This window comes from Nicotiana attenuata, unplaced genomic scaffold (assembly GCF_001879085.1).
Source record: "Nicotiana attenuata strain UT unplaced genomic scaffold, NIATTr2, whole genome shotgun sequence".
Taxonomy (NCBI): Eukaryota; Viridiplantae; Streptophyta; class Magnoliopsida; order Solanales; family Solanaceae; genus Nicotiana; species Nicotiana attenuata.
In genome coordinates, this window is record NW_017670247.1 from 12,971 (window position 1) to 34,229 (window position 21,259).

The 21,259-nt window shown below is 39.7% G+C and overlaps 1 protein-coding gene across 2 annotated transcripts; it reads right to left on the bottom strand.

Moving 5' to 3' along the window:
• Window positions 1-1,924: 1,924 nt before the first annotated feature.
• Window positions 1,925-12,353, bottom strand: LOC109236611 (tRNA-dihydrouridine(20/20a) synthase-like). 2 transcript variants are annotated; one of them, XM_019402800.1, is made up of 13 exons: window positions 12,250-12,353; window positions 11,454-11,579; window positions 11,208-11,334; window positions 7,658-7,785; window positions 7,502-7,571; window positions 7,315-7,417; window positions 5,584-5,701; window positions 5,287-5,368; window positions 4,611-4,672; window positions 3,717-3,789; window positions 3,516-3,599; window positions 3,134-3,214; window positions 1,925-2,446 (listed from the first exon to the last, which is right to left on the bottom strand). In XM_019402800.1, exons 2-13 carry the CDS (start codon window positions 11,486-11,488, stop codon window positions 2,282-2,284), a joined length of 1,128 nt encoding a protein of 375 aa, XP_019258345.1. In that variant the 5' UTR covers window positions 11,489-11,579; window positions 12,250-12,353; the 3' UTR covers window positions 1,925-2,281. The 2 variants fall into 2 exon arrangements, with proteins under 2 accessions (XP_019258345.1, XP_019258344.1); XM_019402799.1 differs by having other exon boundaries at window positions 11,454-11,692; window positions 12,250-12,352.
• Between the last annotated feature and the right edge of the window lie 8,906 nt (window positions 12,354-21,259).

The window sequence follows — 21,259 nt, forward strand, 5'->3', positions numbered from 1 at the left end:
CTAATATTCCATCAATAAAATATATAGCTTTTTTAAATATGATAGTTGCGGGTGGTGATGGCTAACAGTAGTGCTTGTAAATGCCGACTAAAAGTGGTGGTTGGTGGTAGATTTGATTGATGGTGGTAGTTTAGGGCAGTAGCTAGTGGTGATTGGTAGTGGTAGCTATTATGATTGAGGATGGTGGTTGTGGGCAGGGGCGGCCCTTCCATAAAGCAAATAAAGCAACCGCTTTAGGCCCCACATTTGTGGGGGCCCCATTTTTTGTTACACCTAATAGACTATGTATAAGTTTAAAAAAGAGTTTTGTACAGTGAAAAAGTTTGATTTGTTTCTACCAAGAAATTGCACTTGAAATGAATGTCGAACCCGAGTTTCGTAAGAAACGTGTGATATATAGGAAGTAACAATTTGATACAAATATTGACAATGAAATCTCGAAATCTTTCAAGAGTCCTTTAGAGTTGATTACTTTTATACATAATAGACAAGGCTATTTTTTCACTTCAAAATAGATTTGGACAATTCGAAGCATATGGAAATATTTTTTATTTTCTATTTAGCAGTAAAAACTAAGATCACTAGATGTTGGAAATTTGAAAAAATATTACCTTAATCGTGAATGTTCCTTAAAACGTAATAATCAATTCGATATTGATGGTTTAAATTTATTTTCTGAATTAAAAGTATTAAGAAAAATAGTACAATTAGAAGATAACAGTTTAATTAATACACTTAATCAAATAAAAAGATTTAATTCTTTTTCAAATGCCTAAATTGCTTATGGAATAATGTTAATAACTCATGTTACCGTTGCTTCAACGAAAAGAAGTTTCCAAATCAAATTGATAAAATCTTACCTAAGAACAACAATGGCACAAGAAAAATTAAATGGATTAGTTATATTGTCAATTGAGAAATAGTTATTAGGAGTTATTGATTATAAGAAAGTTATTAATAACTTTGTATATAAGAAAAGCTAAAATATAGACTTCAAATAAATAATAAAAAAAATTAAAAAGTTAAGGCCCCTCATAAAGTTTGGCTTTAGGCCCAAAATACGTCGGGCCGCCCCTGGTTGTGGGTGGTGATAGTTAATAATGACGGGTGGTGGTGGTGGTAGTTGTGATTGAGGAAGATGGTGGCGGGCAGTGGCAGAGGCAGGATCTCCACGAAGGGGGTTAAAAAAAAAATTTTGTAGCTAATGGGAATTGAACCTATTACCTTATGAAGGTTTTGAACTCCCTTGACCACTAAACTACACTTTTGAATTGTGTTAAGGGGGTTCAAAACTTAATATATAGAGGTAAAAAATAAACTTTTCCTTATATATACAGTGTAATTTTTCGGCAAAGGGGGTTCGGGTGAACCCCCTTCCGCCCCCTATATCCGCCCCTGGTGGCGGGTGGTGATAGTTTATAATGATGGGCAGTGCCAGCTATAGTTGTTGATGGTGATGGGGTGGTTAGTTGTGGTATTCGAGGTGGATGAGTGTTGGTTGTCGCTGAGAATGATGGTGGTGGGGATGGTGGGTGGTGGTATCGACAATGGTCGTGATTGAGGATGATGGTGGTGGTGGTTGAATATGGTGGTGGTGGGCGGCATGGTGGTAGTTGATAATGGTAGGCGGTGGCGGCAGTTAATAATGAATATGGATGATAGAATCTTAATGAAATTAAGTCTCTGTTATAGATCTTAATCATACAGACCTATTCAGACCTATTAAGTGGTTGTGAAGTAAAAAAAAACACACTTAACGATTAAGATCTGAATAATTAAGATTCAAACTTTAAAAATAAACGCACTTAATGTCTGAGATCTAAATGATTAAGATTCAGACCTCCACTAAGTGCAAACAAATGAGACCTCAGTCTACATTGAAATGACAAAAATGATAAATTGTTGTAAAAGGTTTAAAAGGGAATAAAATGAAAATTCCAAGATATGTGTCATTCCAAGAATCTAGTGGCATCAAGACTTACAGTTCAGTGGGGATTGGTTCAACCCTTTACACAATAGATATGAGTTCGATTCTCACTGTTCCTTTCCATTTCTCGGTATGTAATATACAAAAGAAAATTAGAAAAATATGTCAGTAGCACCTGCTTCCAGTTCATAACAGCAGTGAGTTTGTATCATTTCCCTTTTACAAGCCATGTAGCCGGTTACATGGGAGAGAGTTGGTCTCCCCAAAAAAAATGAGGCACTTAGAATACATGATACCGAAAGAAATAATACATTCTCAGTGGATTCTAACTCAAAGGGGGAAAAACATGTATATTTAAGCATATAGTAATTCTTCTTCACTAACTGTGTATGGAGGAGGCAACAAACTCTTCGCCTTGATGAATTTATCCGTACTACCAGACGGAACTTCTGTAATGGGGGAATCAAGGACCCAGTCTGGAATTGCAACCAATGTCTCCTCAAAAAGGGATTTAATTGTCTACAAGGTTTAAAATCAGTTTAAAAGATGAGGTATGGACAACATAAGAAATATAATTTTAAACGCATAAATTGATATATGTGAATGTTTACAGCTGAGCTGCCAGCAACTAACAAAACTTAACAGAGCTTGCACCTGGATGGCCGTATAGGCACATCAAACATCTTTTGTCATTCTTGCATTCAGAGATGAATGTGCTTGAAATGCATGTGAATGACACCTTTCCTAGAATAGCTATTTCCACGAATTATAGTGCCAAATCAATCTGTAGAAATTCTACCTAGTAGTGCTTAATATTTGGTGCAACATCTTTATATCATTTTCACATCTTCCCATTGTTATTTTATTATGTCTCTACCATAAAGAGATATTATAACTCATCCAAACTATTTTCTCTAAACTACGTAAAGTCCAATTCAACGTAGAGAGAAACTTCAGCGATTATCATTAGAAGGGAACAAAATATCATACTAGGTGAAAGAACTAATTGCACCACATCTAGAAGATGGCAATAGAAAGAGCATTTTCTTGTTGTTCGTCGCTAGAACTCTGGACCTAGTGGCATGAAGAGGACTCTCTCAACCACTATGAACAAGAATGGCCGGTAAATAGAAAGAGCATTTTCAACTGTCATGACTATTAAAGAGAGCACTTCCAAATATCATAATTCAGCCAATAATGACATACCGTGCAGTGCTTGAAAGCAGCATCAACCTTACGCTTCCATGGACCATTTCCAGGATTTGCATGAAATAGACCGAGCAGAGGCTGTACAGGGAAAAGTTAAATGATTACAGCAGTAACATATTTTCAGAGACGACGCCCTCATAAAATGCTAAATTAAGCAAACAAAAGATTTTATTAATGCAGTATATAGAATATAGTAGAATACTATGGTGACAGAGCAATTATGCTGGAAACAAGCCAAACCATGCATCAGTAGACTGACAATGTCCAGGACAAAAGAAAACTCCCTTGCTAAAGCTTTTAAAGATGTGTTTGTGCTTGCGAAACTCCAGACACAGCTAAAGTTAACAGCTCGAAAGGATAAAATGAAGAGTGAGCCTACCTTGACAACATCCCGCATGCTTGGCTTAAGCCCCCCATACATTCCAACGACTGAATCACCATAGACCTGATACTGTTCAAGAACCTGCTCCCATGAAGACGTGAGTGATAAGGAACCATATGCTATTTAAGTAGGAAGATGTCACCCAAAAAAAAACAAAAACAAAAACAAAAAAACTAGAATGCAGATGGCAATGAGAACCTGACGCCGGGTTATGCTACGCAGAGGCGCACCGTATACAGCGCTGTCAACAAGTCCCAGAATCGGCCATGGACTGTCAAAAGCATGAGTTGTCTTAACATGTCAAGAAAACGAGAAATAAAAATTTTAGATGTCAAGGTTAGCAGTTACAGTTTCAGAACGTCTGATGGGGTTTGTCATTCTGCTTTACTGAACTAAAAACTAGAATCAGACTCACAACATCGACCCACCGAACCAACAAATCACCAATGCAATTACAAGCACAAGATCTCTACTTAATCACGTGATGTCCACTGTTCAATTACTGTTGACCTTTTTCGCATATTCCCCTACAGGGGACAAAAGGTTGTTCTTCTTTTTCCCAAACCAACATTCCAAAGATCAAAAGCTTCTACTTGCCAAGAATCCATCTTTCCCATGGATCCACACTGACAAGTTTATCCAGACAGAATAGCTTAAAACAATTAATTTGTACAGTTCACAGCATATTTACAGCTTTAAGGATTCACGTGTTGTAAAAGCCGCCTTTCAAATAACTATCACCTTTCAATGAAACACAAAGAAAAACCAGCAGGCATGGTCTCTCAAGTTCTCCAGAGACCAATTTTTATTTTTGTTTTGCAATTTAATGCTTAGCTCAAACTTACAATTTTCAACTTGCAAGATCTACAAGGACATTACAGGAGAATATGACAAACCTACAGAATCCATAAAAGATCAATATTTGGGAGGTCATACTCAGGTGCCAAGTAGTAGATAAAAGAGACTAGTTGTAATAGTATAAAACAAATATGCAGACATCTAGGGACGATACAAATATGTAGACATCTATTAAACTAACAAAGCCACAAGAATATCTCGACAAACAGTGAGGAGTATTGACACTTTTCATACTTGCTGTAAGCTGCACGTCCCAGCATAACCCCATGAGCTCCTTCTGTACGTGCCTCATTGACCTAAAAATGAAATAACCAGAAAAAGGGTGAAGTACTACAAGATAGAAATCCTATGTGCATATATGAAGTTTGACAAAGCTTACACACCAATGTGCAAGAAAGATTAAAAACCACTTTACTTTAGAAGTTCTCAGCAAGAATTCCCAAGTGCAAGAAAGACTAAAAACCATTTACTTTCAAAGTTCTCAGCAAGAACTCCAAAGCCTAAATTGGCACAAGATTGGGCCCCTGAATCGCTCGTGGGCATAATGTCTAGAATTTTGCCTTTACACTAAGAAAGATCATACAAATGCATCTCTTTATAATTTTTTTTTTACATGTTATTTTTCACAGGATGAAGTTTATCAAGAGAATATCATAGTTTTCTTTATAGATGCTACGGAACTATAAGACCAGCAAGTTTAGGTATTTTAAATGGATCAGATATCCTGCACTCTGTCAAGAAAAAATCCATCCTAATGAAGCTTATTTTGCTCAAAATAAAGGAATTAATCCTGTCGACAGTCTAGGGATAATGGAGAACTTATTTTTTCAGCACATCTGACTTTACCATTTTTACCAACATTTTCACAAACTAGTACATGTTAACTCCATTTTAGGTTTGAGACACTTACCTCCTCAATAGAATTTATGCCTCCATTTATCGTAAATTGTAGATCCGGGAAATCACGCAAGAGGGCATAATAGTACTCGTACCTGTCAATGGCCAACTTAGGTAGTCATTAGGAACAATCATTAAGATCTTTATTTTTCAGTGATTCAGAAATTATTATGATCTAAAGATAGGCATGTAGTAGTTCAGTATCTTGGTTACAAATACACCAGTAAATGATTAAGTAGGGATATATAATTTCACTAGTTTCATTGTCATAAATCATTGTTGGATTATTAAGCTATTGCAAATTGCATACTTGAGCGGGGGAATTTTTCGATTATCTGCTGGGCTGATTCCATTCAGTAATGCCTTCCGGGAATGTATAATAAAATGCCGAGTTGGTGACTGAGAAGAAACCTTGTAAATAAAATCACCTGTACACATGAAAGCGAAAAGTTAATTTCTTTCTATTTTATGGAGAAGATAGCAGCACTAATTACCACCCCAACTGGTGGAACTAACCCATGTTAACTGATAGGGTAAGACTCATTTGGAAGGTTAATCAGTTAACAGACAACACTTTTCACATTATTCTCTTTCTCTCTTTCTTTCTTTTTTTTCTTTTCAATAGTTCTGTTTCGACAGAAATGACGCCGTCATCGTAGTTAGCCCTAGTGCATACAAACATAAGAAACATCTTAACTAGCAACAGTAGACAAATATGGCAAATATGCATGAGATTCAAGTACTCAGTCAAATTAAATATGCAACTTGCTAGGACTTGTTCAAATTATGTAAGTATGCCAACAAAGGGGGCATGTAACACCCAAAATATATATGAACATGCAAGAAGCAAAGATGCCTAATTCTGTGGCATCTACTTATAGAACATGAACTTTGTATCTGTATCATCTAGCTGATAATGATCAAAACTCTTACTTAAATCGTCTAGTTGATAATGATCATTTATCAACTAGATGCCTAATTCTGCGGCATCTAGTTATAGAACATGAATTTTGTATCTGTTTCATCTAACTGATAATGATCAAAACTGTTATTTAAATCATCTAGTTGATAATGCATGAAATGCCTAATGGGTTATATATACTAAGAGGGGGAAATTTGGAGTCCTGTTCATGCCAATTGAGAAAGTTCCGGCTAGGAACTCTTTTGGCTAAGGCAACGGCGTATATATACCCTATGTAGCATTTTTTTCAAAAGCATAAGCCCTTGTAGAGACAAACCAGCACTTTTTCGCTTAACTTATGATCTCCAGTTCTATTTCTTACTCCCTCTGTTTCAAAAAGATTGGCACTATTTCCTTATTAGTCTATTTCAAAAAGATTGGCACCTTTCAATATTTCCTTAATAAGAATCATTTATAGCCACACAAATGCTACGGCAGGTTTCAGACCACAAGTTTCAAAAGTTTTACAGCCACACAAATGTTATGGCTTATTTAAGACCACATATCTCAAAAAATCTTTCCTTCTTTATTAAAGTTTGGGCCAAGTCAAACTAAGACAATCATTTTGAAACGGAGGGAATATATTACTGATGACACATCTAATTTCAGATCGAGCATGGGGAGAGGAACGGTTAAGTAACTTGCATCAACGAGTGTGCAAGGATAGAGGTGCTCTTCTCCGGTCTCCACAAACCTACAAATACATTATGCTCAAAGGGAACGAAAGGAGCATGTGAAATATAGCCACCTCAAGTAACATGCTTCTGTTCCAAGTTAAGTGGTCACACAATTTGCTTCTAGTTCATATTTACAAGTTATTGTCAGCTTTCTAAGATCTATTCGAAAGTCCAAGCAGCTACAAGGACAGCAAAGACCTGCTTGGAAGTATATTATGGAGAAACTAAAAGAGCTGAATTTTGATGATTTTCTTGAAGCAAGGTCGGAGCATTAAACAAAAATGCTGGAGACAAAACCAACAATACAAGAGAAAGGAACAACAAGTAAATTCAAAAGATTGAGATTGACGAATTAAATTTTGATTCTCATTTCCTGTAAGTGAGTGAAAGTTGAAGAGCTCACATAGTTCGTTGTATGAGTCGTGGTCATCAACTCCAATTCTGCATTTCACGCTCACGGGAACATTTGTGTTTGCAGCAATTACGGACATGGCCTCAGCAACAAACTTTCCTTGTAAAAGTTATGCATATGTCAGAGCAACTTTACAGAAAAATAACGATTCTGATGTATCAAGCAAACAAATATGAACCTTTGGATCAAGCATGAGTCGCACACCAAAACACCCATGTCCAGCTACTTTAGGGCTAGGACATCCGCAACTGTTAGATAATAGAGAAAAAGTATCAGTTATGGGTCTGAATAAAAGCTAGAAACTTCTACCATAGAGAGGAATAGCAGAACGAACTTAAAATTAATTTCATCATAGCCATAAGGAGCTGCCAGTTGTGTCGCTTTGGCCAAGTTCTCCAAATTATTTCCCCCGATTTGAAGCACTATCGGATGTTGCTCAGGGCCATATGCCAAGAACCTATCCTGATATATAAAAAATCACATAAATGTCAGATCTAGCTGGCCGATAGAAACACACAAGCATTAGTAAGTGACAAGCTGCTCTTAGAGGTCCAAGAAATAACCTATCAATACAATAAAGTTCCTAAAAGGGATCTACCTAGGTTACAATAATATAATCATCTAGGTCTCCTCCTTTCCCAGGTATTTTACACCAAAAATATAAAGATACTTTTCTACGTGACGTCTAACTGGGACAAGAGTACTACTTTAAAGAAAGGCAAATGACCAACCAGCTTGGTTAACTTGACCCTCGAAACACAACCCAATTTTTTTTCACAGTAATTGAAAAAATTAACAGTCCAATTCATTGATTTAGTAATCAGATGCAAGTGTCAGGCACCATCTATAAAAACAATAATTGTAAGCTTCTCTTTGTTGATGGTCAGTTTACAACATGTAGGAAGTAAGTATATACCCACAGAGACATAATTTCACTATTTCCTTCTTATCATGAAAATTGGGGCTGGCAGCCAGAGGGTCAAGATTACAAAAAATGACTTTTGACTATTTGAAGCTAGTAGAGAGTACAAACGAGGAGGAAAAAAGGACTTATCGGGAGTGTTACATAAAGGCGAAGAAAGAGGCAAAGTTAGCAGTTATGACGGCTAAGAACGCAGCGTTTGCTCGTTTGTACGAGGAGCTAGAGGGCAATGGCGGGGACAAGAGGTCGTACCGGTTGGCCAAGGTGAGGGAGAGGAAAGCCCATGACTTAGACCAAGTCAAGTGCATCAAGGACGAGGATTGCAAAGTGTTAATGGACGAGGCACTCATTAGGAGAAGGTGGCAGACATACTTCCATAAACTGTTGAATGAGGAGGGGGATAGACACATTGTGTTGGGTGAGTTGAAGCACTCCGAGAGTCGGCGGGATTTTGGGTACTGTAGGCGGATTACGATAGAGGAGGTGGAAGGGGCGATGCGTAAGATGTGCAGCGGCAGAGATACGGGGCCAGACGAAATCCCGGTGGAATTCTGGAGGAGCGCGGGGCAGGCATGTTTGAAGTGGCTCACTGGGTTGTTTAATGTTGTTTTTAAGACAAAGAAGATGCCCGAAGAATGGAGGTGGAGTACGATGGTTCGGCTTTACAAGAACAAAGGTGATATCCAAAATTGCAACAATTATAGGGGTATCAAGTTATTGAGTCACATTATGAAGGTTTGGGAGAGGGTGGTGGAGGCCAGCGTGAGGAGGTGCGTGTCTATTTCCGAGAATCAGTTTGGATTCATGCCGGGGCGTTCGACTACGAAAGCGATTCATCTGGTAAGGAGATTAGTGGAGCAGTACAGGGAGAGGAAGAAGGATTTGCATATGGTGTTTATTGACCTTGAGAAGGCATACGACAAAGTTCTGAGGGAGGTCCTGTGGAGGTGTTTGGAAGTTAGCGGCGTCACGGTAGCATACATTAGGGTGATTAAGGATATGTACGATGATGCTAAGACTCGGGTGAGGACTGTGGGTGGTGACTCGGAGCATTTCCCTGTGGTGATGGGGTTGCACCAAGGATCAGCTCTTAGCCCATTTTTGTTTGCCTTGGCGATAGATGTACTGTCACGTCACATCCAAGGGGAGGTGCCTTGGTGCATGCTATTTGCCGATGATATAGTGTTGATTGACAAGACGCATAACAGAGTTAACGCGAGGTTGGAGGTTTGGAGACAGACCTTGGAGTCTGAAGGTTTCAAACTAAGTAGAACCAAGACAGAATACTTGGAGTGCAAATTCAGTGAGACCCATGATGCGGACGTAGAGGTTAAGCTTGATGGTCAAGTTATCCCCAAGAGAGCGAGTTTTAAGTATCTCGGGTCTATTATCCAGGGTAACGGGGAGATTGACGAAGATGTCAGACATCGTATCGGAACGGGATGGATGAAGTGGAGGCTCACTTCTGGTGTCCTATGTGATAGGAATGTGCCGTTAAGACTTAAGGGTAAGTTTAATCGAGTGGTGGTTCGACCCGCTATGCTATATGGGGCTGAGTGTTGGCCAGTCAAGAACTCCTACGTGCAGAAGATGAGAGTAGCAGAGATGAGGATGTTGAAATGGATGTGTGGGTGTACCAGGCGAGCTAGGACTAAGAATGAAGCTATCCGGGACAGAGTGGGAGTAGCCTCCGTGGAGGATAAGATGCGGGAGTCGCGACTGAGATGGTTCGGACACGTTAGGAGAAGGAGCATTGATGCCCCAGTCAGGAGGTGTGAGAGGTTGGCCATGGAGAGTTTGAGAAGGGGTAGAGGTAGGCCTAAGAAGTACTGGGGAGAAGTGATTAGGCAAGACATGGCGCTGCTTCAGCTCACTGAGGACATGACTCTTGATAGGAGGGTGTGGAGGTCGAGGATTAAGGTAGAAGGTTAGTAGGTTGTTTATAGTGTTTACCGATAGGCTTAGTAGCGTGCATGTCCCTTCATATTCTTACATTTTTATTACGATATGTGATTTTGTTCGCCTCAGGTATTGTATTCCCTGTTGCTATTATTTGATACTACTTATCCTTTCTCTCCCTTTTTCTCTTCCATCTTTCTTCCTTCCTTGCTTCCCTCTTCCTCTTCCTGCCCTTCCTGAGCCGAGGGTCTATTGGAAACAGCCTCTCTACCTGCTTTAGGCAGGGGTAAGGTCTGCATACAAACTACCCTCCCCAGACCCCACATGTTGGGATCAAACTGGGTTTGTTGTTGTTGACTATTTCATTGTCTCTAGACTTGAAACAAATGGATAAATAAATAAAATTATTGAATATTTTGATTTATGCACATTTAGTAAAACATTTAGCCTGAAAATCTTACGCTAGTTTGAATCCCAGTAATTTTGAGCCTTTACTTGCTACCACATGCACATGGTGCTTAGGATTAAAGCATAGTTGTTGTTAGTATACTCAATATAGCACTGTCCCAATTCATGTGGCCTGACAAATGCTAACTGATAACAAAAATTCGGGCAGAGGGAGTGCCCCAAACTCGGTTACTCTTCTTTTAACTTTTGTCTGCAGCAGGGCACAAACCCATGACGTCGCCTAACCCACACATCAGGCACAGCACTCTAACCACTAGACCAAAGCCAAGGAGGCTGCAACCGTGCACACCTTTGGAAGGAAATTTGGAAGAATGGTAAATGTTCTCCTCTTTCTCATTTCTTTTTGAACAAGAACAACAGATTCTAGATTGTAAAAATATCATGCCTGATTCTTTGAAATGGAAAATGCCATGCCTGATTACACACAATTACCTCATCCCATCTTGAATAACATTCATAAAAATCTCATTCGTGTAGTTGAAGCTAACATAATTCTCTTCTTTATATTTAGTTCTAGTTAAGATAGAAACAAAAAAATTACTTTCAAGTTGACTAGAGAAGCACTAGAGTCTCCTTCCATGGAGTAGAACTTTACCAAATTGCCAGCCTGGTAGACAATTGTTTCTGCAGCAAGCATTTCTGTGTAGAGCCATGCATGTTTTGAGATAAGACGGGCCAAAGTTCTGTAATGGTTATCAGTCAACTCCATCATGGGAGCAACACTGTTCAAGTACAAAGGCTTAAAAAATTAGAGAGCTTTTATTTTTGGCTTTTAAACAAAGAAATATTAAGGAGCTTATTAACTATGTAAAGAGAGTAAATTAGACTTAAATATATGCACCTGAACCAAGGAGGAGGATAGCGCTCTGCACCCATTAGAGAAGTAGAGTGGAGTTTGGACTTTTGATGGTAAGCACACAATGTCCTTGGTTTGCTTGAACTTCCATAAAAGAAGTTTGATGACAATCTGCGACGGTTTTTTAGGATAACAGAATGAAAAGGAGTTAAAGAAGCAATCAAACAATGTCCCGTAGATTTCATCTTGCCTCTAAGTCGAGCGTAGGCTGCTCTTTTATGTACCTATCCATTGGATAGAAATTTCATCACACAAGGGGACATGCTTTATGCCATATAGATGCGCTTTCAAACATTTGCACAAATATATAATTAATTGAATAAATAAAGACCTAAATCCACCCAGCTCAATATAAGCCAAAAATAATTTGGTTCATTAGTGTAACTGCCGAATCAACATTCTACATCATTCTTCACTTAATGACGGAGGAAGTATTGCTAAAAAAAAGAAGAAGAAAAAACTGCATCAAGTTTCAATTTTTTCTGTTTTTCTTTTTTTCCTTAGCATTTTCTAACTAGCACTTAAATAATTTCTCCTATGTGTTTTCATCATTTTAATATCTTAGTCATATTCCAGATACCCAAAATGTTAGAACAAACAAATTTCTACACTGCAAAACTTCCCTCCTATGTTTTAGGTCGTTTCCGTCTAACAATCTTTGACAAAAAAGAAAATAGTGTGAACTGAACAAACAAACAGGAAAACTAAATATAAAAAGCAAAGCATAAGAACAATAATAATGAAGAATATAAAAAGAGGAAGGTAGGATTTAGGGTTTTACATGGAAGTAGAGAGAAGGATACTTCTTGAGGATTGAGGCGAACCTAGTGGCCGTCGGAGAAAGACCAAACGTATATAAAGGATAGCTCAAAATGTAAAGGAATGGCCTCTATTTTTCCTTTGTTTCTTTTTCCTCCTTTTATTTAAGGTAAAAAACAATTATTACTATATTAAAAAGTAAGTCACTTTTAATTTATGATTAGATTTAATAACTTAGAGCCCGTTTGGCTTAGCTGAATTAGAGTAGCTGATAAGCATTAGGCGCTGAAAAGCACTTTTAAGTACTGAAGCTGATTTAAAAAATAAGCAGTTACGTGTTTGGATAAAAGTGTTGAAATTAATAATAAGTAGCTGAAGAACTGGGTATACGAAGAGTTTTGTTCTAAAAAGAAGTATTTTAGGAATAGAATAGTAAATATTTTGGTCAAACCTAAAGTGCTTATAAGCTGAAATTTGATAAGTTGGGGGAGACCAACTTATTATTTTTGGCTTATAAGCACTTAACTTATAAGCACTTTTAATTTTACCAAACGCGTAGATAAGCCAAAAAGTGCTCATAAGCAAGTTTGACCAGCTTATAAGCTTAGCCAAACACCCTCTTACTCCCTCCGCTTCACCAATTTGCTTTTAGCACGCCCATTAAGAAAATACTAAATTTTATACAAAAATACCTACTATGACTAAACTACCCCTAATTAAATATTTAATGTGAGGAGTAAGAAAACTTTTTAGGGAATTGAATTCTACCTTCCTCTTTTTATATTCTTCTTAATTATTATTGTTCCTATGCTTTACTTTTTATATTTAATTTACTTTGTAAAAATAAATTGAATTCTTTCTTGATTACATAACTGGACACTTATTTTGAACCAAAATGAAAAGCAAATTGGTCACTTATTGTGAATCGGAGGGAGTAACATAATATAGGAAACAGTTGGTTTTCCTACTCAGGGGTTAAAGTTGAAAAGAAGTTTCATTTTGAGCAGAAATTATGAAATTAAGGAAATTTGAGTTTACGTCAATAAATTATTGTAGACAACTAAAACTTTGTCAAATTTAAATCCATAAGAAATTTGAATTTTACCACAAATTAAATATATATTGTTCCAATTAAGTAACGGACCGGTATAATTGGGTTTGTTATTTAAATCCAATTAAATTGATTTAAATAAAGGTCCAATATATTATTGGGCTAGCCTGTCAATTGGTCTTCTATCAAATGGGTCGGCCCATAAGCCCCAAGCCCAATGATCCACAAGGGTTTTCTTGGAGATTACTCCACCCCACACCTATATAAAGGGGTCAAAGGAGAAGGCTAAAAAAGAAGCAAGGTTGCAGAAGGAAAGGCTAAAGAAGCTCTGAAGAATAGCATCAAGGTCTCCATCCATATCTGCAAACATCGTTTGTGGTCAAATTCCAAAGGCGAACTCAAGTCATAGGCGGACGGCTTCAAATCTTCCGTTCGTGATAACCCAACACCAAATCCTGGTTCGCGACGAGCTTCAAATTGTTCGTGACGTACTACAAATCTGAAATCCGTCAAGTTCAAGATCAAGCTCTCGAGCTCTTGAACCGTCATCCGTGAGGAGGAGAATCAGAGGACTACATCTCTTTAGATTTAGAGATATTTTAGAGATTGTAACCCCATCACTTGAAATTAAATATAATATTTGTCGCTATATTTCTTGTCTTGATTATTATTTTTCAGGAGCGAAATTTAGTTGTTACAAATTTTGGCACGCCCAGTGGGACAATCTCTACCTCTCATCTCTTCTCAACTCTCAACATTCAAGATCACTAAGATGGCTTCGAAGAAGATCGACTCAAAAGTTGCTGACTCCAAGTTTTCTTCTGACGCTGCAAGTATCCTGAACGTTACTATCTGGAGTCTTAGGCCAATCACCCGGAGCAAGGCGAGCGTCTTGAGACAACAAGCACTCCAAGTGTCGTCTGCACCAATGCACGCTTTGAGATCTTCATCATCCGAAGAAGAAAGGTCCTCTGCTAGCAAGTCAGAGAGAGGAGATAATATTTGCAGAAGTTGTGGAGAAAGCTCTTGCTCACATTACTTTATACAATACCAAGAGTCAGCTTACCCAACCTGATGATGAAGTCTTAAGTGTTGGTTCTACGCCAACCTCGCCACATGACATGTTCCAAACTGAGTTCAATCCGTGGGAAGGTCTCGGTTATTCTTCTTCATCTGCAATAATCATGGAGGCAATGATGACTAACACTTCGACATGGAGGAGCAACTTGCAAACCTGACAAAGGCGATTGATGGCTTAACAAAGTATGCTCAAGATTAAGATGTCCGTATCGCAAAATTGACAGGCATAGTTGAAAGCATGATGGATGGAGAATCAAGTCATGCACCTGGAAAGCTTCCCGAAGTCCACGAGAAGGCTGATCCTCCAGCAAAACAAGTGTCATCCGCCAAAGAACTTCATGTCTCCTCCGAAGGATCAATTCCCATAGAACAATTGAAGGAATTCATTATGGGAACTATCAAGGATAAGTATGAGGTCGCTTCAAAGTCTTCTCTCACGTACGCAAAGCCGTATACTGCGAGAATTGATAGCTTGAAAATGCCTGCAGGCTATCAACCTCCCAAATTTCAGCAGTTCGACGGCAAGGAAAATCCAAAGCAACATGTTGCGCACTTTGTTGAGACATGCAACAATGCAGGGACTTATGGAGACTACCTTGTCAAGCAGTTCGTCCGCTCACTAAAGGGGAATGCTTTTGATTGGTACACCGACCTCGAGGCTGGATCCATTGATAGTTGAGACCAATTGGAGCAAGAGTTTCTCAATCGCTTTTATAGCACGAGGCGTACTGTGAGCATGGTAGAACTTACGAACACTCGCCAACGAAAAGATGAACCAGTTATTGACTTTATCAATCGATGGAGGAATGCAAGCCTTAACTGCAAAGATAGGCTAAGCGAAGCTTCTGGCATAGAGATGTGCATCCAAGGAATGCATTGGGGACTTCGTTACATCTTGCAAGGAATTAAGCCCAGGATATTTGAAGAACTTGCCACCCATGCTCATGATATGGAGTTGAGCATGGCTTCTGCGGGAAACGAAGGGCTGCCCATCTACGAACCTCGCAATGGAAGGGATAAGCAAGAAGTCAAAAAATGGAGCAAGTTCGTGTCCAAGAATGAAAGCAAAGAATCCATGAACGTCAATGGCTCTCCCTTGAAGTTTACTACCAAGGTGAGCAAGAAACAGAGTATGAAAACAACTTCCTCTCAAGACAATGCAAATCGGAAGTTGACTCTCAAAGAGATGCAAGAAAAGGAGTACCCATTTCTAGACTCTGATGTGCCTGCAATATTTGAAGAACTCCTCGAGTTAAAGCTTATTGAGCTGCCAGAGATGAAGCGGCCAGATAAAGCTGGAAAAATCAATGACCCGAATTACTGCAAATACCATCGGCTTGTAGGTCACCCTCTTGAGAAGTGCTTTGTTTTCAAGGACAAAGTTATGGATTTGGCTCGTCAAAAGAAGATCGAGCTCGAAGACGAAAAGGAAAGCACAAACCATGTGTCCATTACCTTTGACTCATTCGATCCGATTGAGATATGCACCTGTGAAGGGAATGAAGATGAAGAATTGTTGGAGGATGACAAAGTCCGAGTTGATCAACCTGATGAAGAAGGATGGACCCTGGTAACTCATCGAAGACGCCGTAAATTGAGTCCGCAAAAAAGATCAACGAAGCAACCTACGAGGAATAAGATGGTGAGAAGACCAAAGAAGCAACAAATGGTTAAGAACCCAAAGAAGGTGGAGATAGAGACACACCATCACCAAAAGCCACACCACCCGGTGACTTTGGGAGAATTTTTGCCGAGTTGGTTTCGCATGAGAATTTCTGACGATGATGACAAAGCCTTGTGCTGTAATGCTGATAAAGAAGAAGAGGAAAAGAACGAAGTCAAGTCAACACTCTCTCCATCACTGTCTAATAGTCTTATTGAGTCCTCCTTCCAAGAAACAGATGTCTGTAATGCAAAAATCACCTTCACTGAAGACGATCTCCTACTTGGTGAGACACCACACAATCGCCATTTGTTTATGGTCGGTTATGTGCTGGAGCGGAGGATAAACAGAATCTTGATAGATGACGGATCTGCAGTTAACATTCTTCCCATTCGCATAATGAAAGAACTCAGCATATCAACTGAAGACCTTTCTGAAAGCCGACTGATGATTCAAGGATTCAATCAAGGGGGACAAAGGGCCATGGGAGCTATCAAGCTGGAAATCGCCATGGGAGATATGCAATCAATCGCATGGATGCATGTGATTGATGCAAAGACTTCATACAATTTGTTGCTTGGCAGGCCGTGGATACACGAGAACAAAGTTGTCCCATCAACTTACTACCAATGTTTGAAATATAATAAAGATGGAGTCGAGAAGAAGATAGTTGCCGACGACAAGCCGTTCGCTGAAGCCGAGGCATACTTCGCTGATGCAAAGTTCTACTTGAAGAACCACATCATGAATGGAGTAAAAGTTGATGACATCACGAAGGCCAAAGGCAAGAAAATAGCTCCTTTATCTCGTTACGTCCCAAAAGTGAAGAAAGATGAAGGAGAATCATCAAGCCTCCAAAAAGATGCACTAAGAGAATTAACCCTTCCTATCAAGCAGATTGATACCATAAAGTTATCTTCAAAGCTACTGGAAAAGTTTGTGGCCCCTAACATGCCTCAAAATAAGGAACTCCTCAAGCCTCCAAAAAGATGCACTGGAGAATTAACCCTTCCTATCAAGCAGATTGATACCATAAGTTATAAGCTATTGGAAAAGTTTGTGGCCCCTAACATGCCTCAAAATAAGGCACTCCCCACGAAACACACAAATGAAGGTTTTGATCCGAATGCTTATAGGTTGTTTGCAAAGGCTGGATATGATCCCAATGAACCATCTAAGCTAGGGAAGCTCCCACCTGAAGCTACTAGGAAAGCAAACACGATGAAGGACAAGGAGCATGTGGTGAAGCAATCACGTGAGGGTCTAGGTTACAAACAACCCCCACCAGTTCGCATCTCCATTAGAAGAGCAAGTATTAACTATATCACGACGGAAGATGAACCTGCTGATCCTAATAAAAGGCCTTCTGTCTTTGATCGACTTGGAGAACCAACTACAAGAACTTCTGTATTTGAGAGGTTGGGGCCATTGAAAAGGAAGAAGAACAAGTCCTAAAGAAATTATGAAGAGATAAGAAGACCTTTGCCATCTAGAGTCCAAAGTATATCCAAAGAGTGTCAAAGCCTGATCCCTTCCAGAATGAGGCGACAATCAGAACTTTTGATTTCATGCGGAGAGGTACTCAAAGTGAAGACTCGCATAGTGGTACAAGCAAGAGAGCGTGACGAAGATGAAGAAAGTGTAGGATCTTCATATCACATTACTGCGAATGAGGAGCAATACACTTCATCCCTAAGGAAAGTTGACGAATACTTAGGAGATGCCTCTTGGTGTGGCCATATATCTTTTATTGATGGTGATCCTCAAGAAGACGAAGATGTCGAGGACGCTCCTGCGGAACTAGAAGAAGGAATTAAAATGACTGTTGATGCATTGAAAGAAGTCAACCTTGGCACTGCAGAAGACTCCAGTCCCACCTATGTAAGTGCCCTATTAACCACAGATGAAGAAAACACTTATGTGGAGCTACTCAAAGAATATAGAGATGTATTTGCTTGGAGCTACAAAGAGATGCCAGGTTTAGATCCTAAAGTAGCAGTTCATCATCTCGCAGTCAAGAAAGGAGCTCGTCATGTTAAGCAAGCCCAAAGACGCTTCAGGCCAGAATTGACCCCATCAATCGAAGCCGAGGTCAATAAACTCATCGAAGCTGGTTTCATACGGGAGGTTAAATATCCTTCATGGATTTCAAGCATTGTTCCTGTGAAGAGAAGAATGGCCCAAATTCGAGTCTTGTGTCGATTTTTAAGAGACCTTCAATTAATGACATGCCCCTTAAAAGACGTAATTTCCGCTCCCCATTCCAGTAGCTTATGATTGATGCCACCACCGAATACGAGGCAATGTCTTTCATGGATGGATCATCCGGCTACAATCAAATACGTATGGCACCAAAAGATGAAAAGCTTACTGCGTTTCGAACTCCTAAAGGCATTTATTGCTACAAAGTAATGCCTTTTGGCTTGAAGAATGTCGGCGCCACGTATCAAAGGGCAATGCAGAATATCTTTGACGACATCCTCCACAAGAATGTGGAATGCTATGTGGATGATTTAGTGGTGAAATCAAGAAAGAGAGGAGATCACTTGCAAGACTTAAGAATGGTGTTCGAACGACTCCGGAGATATCAACTTAGAATGAACCCGTTGAAATGTGCCTTTGGAGTTACTTCTGGAAAATTCCTTGGCTTCATTGTTCGACATCGAAGGATTGAGATAGATCAAGCCAAAGTTGATGCAATCTTGAAGATGCCCGAGCCCAAAAATATACATGAACTAAAAAGTCTACAAGGAAAATTGGCGTACCTTAGAAGATTCATCTCAAATCTAGCAGGGAAGTGCCAACCTTTTAGCCGTCTCATGAAAAAGGGCATACCTTTTGAATGGGACCAAGCTTGTAGCAATGCATTCCAAAGCATCAAATCCTACTTGATGAAACCTCCAGTTCTGGCAGCCCCTATACCAGGAAAGCCATTGATTCTATATATTACAGCCCAAGAAAGGTCAGTTGGAGCCCTTTTGGCCCAAGAAAATGGTGAAAGCAAAGAAAATTCCCTCTACTACTTGAGTAGGATGATGACCCCAAATGAGCTGAAGTATTCTCCGATCGAAAAGTTGTGTCTGGCATTGGTTTTCGCAATTCAAAAGCTGAAGCACTACTTTCAAGCTCATGTCATCCGTCTCGTCTCAAGGGCGAACCCGATCAAGTTTGTTATGTCAAAACCCATACTCAACGATCGATTAGCAAGGTGGTACCTCCAATTTCAACAATTCGAGATTGTGTATATCCCACAAAAAGCTGTGAAAGGACAAGCTTTAGCAGATTTCTTGGCAGATCATCCAATTCCTGATGATTGGGATTTGACTGATGAACTACCCGATGAGAATACAATGGTCATCGAAGTGCAACCACCATGGAAAATGTATTTTGATGGTGCCGCACATTGTGAAGGAGCCGGTGCAGGTGTTGTGTTTATCACTTCTCAAGGAGAAGTCTTGCCATATTCCTTCACCTTAACGCAACATTGCACCAACAACGTTGCAGAATATCAAGCACTCATACTTGGGCTTGAGATGGCCGTTGATATGAGACAACTCCAATTACATATTTTTGGAGACTCTGAGTTAGTGGTCAATCAATTGCTAGGTAGCTACGAGGTCAAAAAGCAAGAATTGCGTCCTTATTATGATTATGCACAGAAATTGATTGGATGGCTTGGCAACGTAACTCTTCAGCATGTGCCAAGGAAGGAAAATAAGAAAGCTGACGCCTTAGCTGCTCTAGCTTCGACATTGACTCTGCCCGGCCAAACACAAATCACTATCTGCCAAAAATGGATAGTGCCACCAGATGAGAACGAGGATGAAGAAAGCAAGCTCGAGCGCTTGGTAGCCATCGCTGACGCCGTGAAGGTTGATTGGCGACAAACCATGATCGACTACTTATGTTATGGGATACTTCCAGAAGATCCAAGAAGAAAGACCGAAATTCGTCGGCGTGCCCCTCGCTTCCTTTACTACAAAGACACTTTGTATCGAAGATCATTTGAAGGAGTTCTCTTGCGATGTTTTGGGTAAGATGAAGCAACTCAAGTTATGCAAGAGGCACACTCTGGAGTTTGTGGATCACATCAATCCGGGCCGAAGCTCCACTTCCACATTAAGAGGATGGGTTACTACTGGCCGACAATGGTGAAAGATTGCTTAGATTATGCTAGAAGATGCAAGGCTTGCCAGTTTCACGCAAATTTTATACACAAACCCCCTGAAATGTTACACCCTACTGTTGCATCTTGGCCATTTGGTGCTTGGGGATTGGATATTGTTGGACCACTTCCAAAATCTTCTGGAGGACATCTATACATCTTGGCCGCAACTGACTATTTCTCAAAATGGGCCGAGGTTGTCGCTCTCAAGGAAGTGAAGAAAGAGAATGTTGCAAACTTCATTCGAGTGAACATCATATATCGTTTTGGCATTCCTAGTAACAGATAATGGCAAACCGTTCGATAACAAATTGATGACCAAGATCTGTGAACTTTTCGGCTTCAAGCAACGTAATTCGTCAATGTATTATGCTTCTGCAAATGGACTAGCCGAAGCATTTAACAAGACGCTTTGCAACTTGTTAAAGAAGGTCGTCTCCAAGTCTAAAGGAGATTGGCATGACAGAATGGAAGAAGCTTTGTGGGCATATCGTACGACTCACCGCACGCCGACACAAGCAACTCCTTATTCTCTTGTTTATGGAGTCGAAGCAGTTCTTCCTCTTGAGCGTCAAATACCGTCCTTGCGACTCGATGTCCAAGAAGGTCTTACTGAAGAAGAAAACGCTCGTTTGCGCCTTGAAGAACTTGAGTCCCTTGATGAAAAAAGGCTAGAAGCTCAACAAAGTCTTGAATGTTATCAAGCTCGTCTTTCTCGTGCTTTCAACAAAAAGGTTCACTTGAGGTCCTTCCAAGTTGGCGATCAAGTTCTTGCAGTAAGAAGACCTATTATCACCTCTCGCAAATTTGGGGGCAAATTCACTTCAAAGTGGGATGGTCCATATGTTGTGCAAGAAGCCTATTCAAGTGGAGCTTACAAGTTAGTTGATGCAGATGGCACGAGAATTGGCCCTATCAACGGGAAATTTTTGAAGAGGTACTATCCTTGAAGAATAAACGCTCCTCGACGTACCAGCCTAAACTGCAAGTCATGACGCTCCTTGATGCATGAGCTTAAACTGCATGCTGCAATGTTCCTGGCCCGCATGAGCCTAAAACTGCAAACGGCACCC